The sequence below is a fragment of the Sinocyclocheilus anshuiensis genome, unplaced genomic scaffold (assembly GCF_001515605.1).
Source record: "Sinocyclocheilus anshuiensis isolate Anshui unplaced genomic scaffold, SAMN03320099.WGS_v1.1 scaffold944, whole genome shotgun sequence".
NCBI classification, from domain to species: domain Eukaryota; kingdom Metazoa; phylum Chordata; class Actinopteri; order Cypriniformes; family Cyprinidae; genus Sinocyclocheilus; species Sinocyclocheilus anshuiensis.
Window position 1 is genome coordinate 332519 of NW_015549559.1, and position 5951 is coordinate 338469.

Below are 5951 nucleotides of genomic sequence, written 5' to 3' on the forward strand. Positions count from 1 at the left end.
AAAAAAAAAAAACTTAATGAAACACTTAATGTTCTTTGCAGGTGCACAGTTATCAAACCAACTAGCAAATGCTAACTGTACTTGTGGCGGTTACTAGAGCATGTATCTTAGACACATTCAATACTAATGTTATGCTATTTTCTAGTGCCAAACCACAGCACAATCTACAAGGACAATGGCATTCTACAAGGCAACAAGGGATAGATGTACAATCAATTCAACTGATGAAACACTAAAAATTGGTGTTTCCAAAACATTTCCAGTGGATAAAATAACTGGAAAACAGGAGTTGTAAAAATAAGATGTGATCTCAATACAGCACAACATTTTGAATATTCACATACTGAAGGGAGCATCCCGAGGCTTGAAACTGAAAACCAATTGCGCTGTTTAATATTAATTAACATTTAATGAGGGGCTAGGTTTAATATAAACTTCTCTAAGAAGGCTCAATACTAAATCTAAATATATGTTAAATTAGCAAAGATGACACTGGCAGAAAACCTAAGGCTGAGCCATTTCTTCCACAGATCTGTGTATGGGGTCTGACAACTTTTTACCGGCAAATCAACAGTTGTGGTCATGACTCACTAAACACTGTCAGGACATGTAGGCCAGTAAATATCCTCAAGATCCCAACTTTGTCTTTTTTGTTACAAAAGACTATTGATCACTTATTTTGTGTTTGATTAGCGGCCAATTCCTTCAATGACAGTAAATATTCATTAATGGCCAAACATTTCTTGCATTTCCTGTAGTCAGCACAACTTTATAACCTAATGAATTCAGATTTGTTGTTCCTTTTTAAGCTCTGTAACACTCCAAAGAGAAAGGAAAACTTGAAATCGCATCACCTTTAACTCAAATATTTGTTTTAATCCAATGCACCAGGGTTAGTGTTTTTGGTAGGTAATTGCACAGTTAATAGGGGTGTCAAGTATAGTTTAATTTTCTATCGATTTTGTCCACAATTTTTCATTTACAGCCTGCTCAGGAGAGATTTACACTGTGAGAATACTGTTGGCATTTTTTGTAATTGCCTTGTGCAGTCATTATGGTATTTCCAAAGACCACAATGTAAATCAATCTCTGGTGCAGGAAGCTTTATACTAAAGATTTGAAGGAGTGACTGTGGTTAGTCTGTGACTTAGCAGTTAAATGTAAGAGCTGTGATTAGGAAAAAAATGAATCCGACGTTTGTACATTTACACCACAGTAGTTTAGAAACTTTTGTACAGAAACATATTGTACAGAAACACACAGACAAAATTATTTTCTTGAATACCATTTCGGCCAAAGTTAATCATGATGTCCGCTTCTCCATCCATGATCCTGGTGAATTTCAGAGGTGTGACATCACTCCAGACTTTAAATGCACCATAGAAGGCATCATCAATTGTTTCTTCATCCAGATCTGGGGTGTGCCCTAAGATCCTGTGGAAGAAGAAAACAATATTGCCTTCTTTTTAAACTATACTTTCCAGTTGATTATTCTATATTTTCTAGAAAACAAAATACAGAAATATTTATTATGCCCTATTTATGTAATTTTTTTAATCTCTATGTTACTCATTTACATAATTATTTGTCATATTGTTATAGTAAATAAGCGGGTACTGCATTTGCGTTTTTCCTCATGACTTTGAGTGGCTCAAGAATACATACGGTTAGGAGTATAAGCCCAGGCAAAAAGTCATCAGTCATCATGTTTTGCAATGGCATCGTCTAACTCAAGTACCATATGCAATAAACCTTTGGATGCTTCCTATGCTTCTTTTTTTTCCCCTGCCAATGGTTTGCCACCAACTCTTTTTTTTTCATCACAAAAAGACATGGGGATGTCCAAGTTCCCAGTTCAATCCAAATCATCATCACGCTATTACAGATCACTCACACACAGCGATCAGAGGACAGCAGGTTACACTGATCACCTGCATGGTCTGGTTTCTTTCTCCTAAGGAGGGAGCTCCGCTTCAAACCAAAACCAGGACTGTCAAATCCAAACCTGTTCTGGCATTACAAGGCAGTCTGAAATGGTCCCTACAGAAAAATGGAGCAACATCAAACAAATTTAGCAGGTGCAAAAAACTAAAAAGGTTCTCTACTAATAATCAGTAAGAGAATCTCCAAAGCTCTTCAATAGTCCCAGAACAGCATGGGGTGAAACACTGTTATGCTGACCACCCTGGAAGACACAGGAGATACTACTAGCCTCTGACAAAAGAAACAGCCTGTACAATGTACAGTGACAACAGGAGCTGAATGCTCATCAGAGCTCCCACCATAGTTTGGCAGCCTAGGTTGTATATTTAAATGAAAAAAAAAAAAACTTAATGAAACACTTAATGTTCTTTGCAGGTGCACAGTTATCAAACCAACTAGCAAATGCTAACTGTACTTGTGGCGGTTACTAGAGCATGTATCTTAGACACATTCAATACTAATGTTATGCTATTTTCTAGTGCCAAACCACAGCACAATCTACAAGGACAATGGCATTCTACAAGGCAACAAGGGATAGATGTACAATCAATTCAACTGATGAAACACTAAAAATTGGTGTTTCCAAAACATTTCCAGTGGATAAAATAACTGGAAAACAGGAGTTGTAAAAATAAGATGTGATCTCAATACAGCACAACATTTTGAATATTCACATACTGAAGGGAGCATCCCGAGGCTTGAAACTGAAAACCAATTGCGCTGTTTAATATTAATTAACATTTAATGAGGGGCTAGGTTTAATATAAACTTCTCTAAGAAGGCTCAATACTAAATCTAAATATATGTTAAATTAGCAAAGATGACACTGGCAGAAAACCTAAGGCTGAGCCATTTCTTCCACAGATCTGTGTATGGGGTCTGACAACTTTTTACCGGCAAATCAACAGTTGTGGTCATGACTCACTAAACACTGTCAGGACATGTAGGCCAGTAAATATCCTCAAGATCCCAACTTTGTCCGTTTTGTTACAAAAGACTATTGATCACTTGTTTTGTGTTTGATTGTTGGCCAATTCCTTCAATGACAGTAAATATTCATTCATGGCCAAACATTTCTTGCATTTCCTGTAGTCAGCACAACTTTATAACCTAATGAATTCAGATTTGTTGTTCCTTTTTAAGCTCCACCTCCAATGTAGCCACAAAGGTCCTGCTGAGAACATTCTTTAAACATATATTGATTGTGCTCTCTGTTTTTGACTGGCTTAATGACCGACACAAATATGGTCCCCGTTTCTTTTTATAAATCTTTTTGTAACCACAAAACTCTCACTTTTAAACTACAAAAATATCAAATTTTGTATAATATAAAGGATTATTTGATATTGACAGGATTGGAAATAATATAAATTTTTTAAAGGGTTAAAGTGACTGACAAACAGTAAGGAGACATACAGTAGCTCAGCACTGTTTGAGGTAAACACACACCTGTAGGTAACGTTGTTCTGTCCCCACTTGGGCTTCCTGTGAAAGAAATTGTAATTTGCCACATCAGGAACTCCACATCGTGGTTTCTTCATGATCTCTACTGTCTTCTGGTCAATCTCCCCTGTCTCAGTTAAAGCAAAAAACTTCTGCATCTTCTTCAGTGTGTCCTTCAACACCATCAGATTACACCTGTCTTTTGGGCAGCCATAGAACTTATTTAAGAGATATTTCAACAGTGAATAAAGGCCAAAAGTTAAATACTGCACAAATAATTAAAATAATATAATTGTGTTAATATTAGTAACGTTCTGACGGGACTGAAAATTAACATATAGAAAAAAACCCATCATATTTAAAATAAACACACACACACTATACATATCTATATCTATATCTATATACACACAGATGTACTTGTGCTTTAAATTTTCCATAGATATTTCAACAGTGAATAAAGGCCAAAACTTAAATAGTGCACAAATAATAAAAAATAATACAATTGTGTTAATATTAGTAAAGTTCTGAGGGACCCAAAATTAACATATAGAAACAAAAAACAACATATTTCAAATTTAAAATAAACACACACACACACACACACACACACACACACCAGGGGCGTTTCCTCTGAGTAGGCAAGGGAGGCAGTGCCTTCACAAAATATTGGATGCGAAAAAAATTTGTAGTACAAAAATAAATGCTAATATTACAAAATATTACATTACAAAGTCAAAGTGTATAAATTAGGGCTGCACGATATATCACATCACAGGATGTGCGATGTTTATTATAGGCTACTGATCGTTATATTTATACTGATTGTTTTCTTTGCTCACACACAGACACGGTGTCTACACCGGACGCGACAGCTGTACAGAGATACGCATTTTAAATACATTTAGTAGCAGAGCTACTGCACGTGATTTTCAGTGCTGGAAATCCGTTTATCCTTTGTTGACACTTCCGCGTCGTCGTGGAGAGCGCAGGTCACGGTTGCTTAGCAACGGCAGATGCCACGAAAGTGCAAGCTCCCGAGTGCTTTGGAAAGAAGGAGAAAGCGGCGCGACTGGCGTTTTCCCAAGCGTTTTTAGGCGCGACATGTGAACGGCCCCAAAGTCTGTCTACATACACAGTCTATGGTCTACACTGAACGCGACAAAGCGACCGTTGCCAGTCATTTGAACTATGTGTCAGTACGTCATAAAGAGAACGCGGCATCAGTTTACTGTCGGGGATTTGTCGTGCAGCGCCGCATCCAGTGTAGACTGACAGCATCACTGATTATAATGATGGGTTCATTGTATTTTGTCGCGTCGCTCCGCGCCGCTCGTGTCCGGAGTAGACACGGTGAGAGCCACGCAGATGCACGTGAACACTGAATTCTGTTCACTTCTGCGTCTATTTGTGCCTGAAATACTGTGCTCTGCAAGTATCCTTGTAAACGCAGTTGCTTATGACTTAGGTGAAGGGGAAACAATTGAGAAAGAAAATGGATGTGTAACGGTATATTGGTTTACAGCAGTTTAATGTTCCTGAGGCTTTCTGTGGTATGAATGTTAATCAAACAACAAAGCACAAAGAAAAATCACTTTTGTAGCTTTAACACAGATTTAGTAGATTTATACAGTGAAGACTATGCAGTGTTATTTTACATTTGATTATTCAATGTCTGTACCTGAATACTGTTAGACTTACCTGAAAAAAATATAAAGCACTGCTTATTTAATTTGTATCTTTGTTCTGTTATATTTATCTATGCTTGTAATTTGTTTATTTCCTATGCTGATTTACTCGCCTACAAAATCACCCCAATCACTGATTAGTTTTTTTTCTAAATAAACTATTTAAGTCATGTGGTGATTTTTGTTTTCATATCGCAATATATATCGCAGAAAAATAAAATATCACAGTGTGAGTTTTTTCCAATATTTTGCAGCCCTAGTATAAATCACTCTTTTCTCTAAAAAACAATGTCCAACAGCGACACCAGCAGGAGTCCGCGCCTCTCTCGCCTCCCCTGAGCCCATTGAGTTTTAACAGACTCCCTAAAGCGTGCAGTGAGTTTGGTGGGGGGTAACTGCGAATGAATGGGGGAAAGTCACGTGAGAGGAGACGATGCCTCCATCGCAATATGATAAGACTGGTTATGTTTGGCTGTGATTGGTTCATGCGATAAATCCTGGCTCTTGTGTTACTGTGCGTTTGCAGATCGGGAAGACTAATTTAAAAAAAAGAAAAGAGAGATGCTGTATCTCAATGTGCCTACTTATACTACGCCCTTAAAGTATGTACTCTTTTGGTGAAGAAAAAGTACAAACTTTTGAGTGTGTAGTAGAAGAGTAGGCAAGCTTTGTTGGCTGAATACCTCAAGTGTGTGACGGAAATGTTACGCTCCTTGCTTAACATACTGTGATGCCCTGTCCGGCCTGAGCGACGATTCAAAAACATGAAAAACCATTACAAACGAGGCATTTGTTGCATCCAGTGGGGACATAATTACTGATTATAATGACTTATAC

The 5951-nt window shown here is 37.4% G+C and overlaps 1 protein-coding gene across 1 annotated transcript in view; it reads right to left on the bottom strand.

The window, feature by feature from the left end:
• The window catches only part of LOC107657110 (72 kDa type IV collagenase), a 17126-nt gene extending 13473 nt beyond the window's left edge, over positions 1 to 3653 (bottom strand). Inside the window, exons 1-2 of the mRNA XM_016445120.1 lie at positions 3433 to 3653; positions 1286 to 1434 (exon numbers count right to left, since the gene is read on the bottom strand). Coding sequence (XP_016300606.1) covers positions 1286 to 1434; positions 3433 to 3611 — 328 coding nt within the window. The 5' untranslated portion in view covers positions 3612 to 3653. The remainder of the gene's footprint in view (positions 1 to 1285; positions 1435 to 3432) is intronic.
• Positions 3654 to 5951: the final 2298 nt, after the last annotated feature.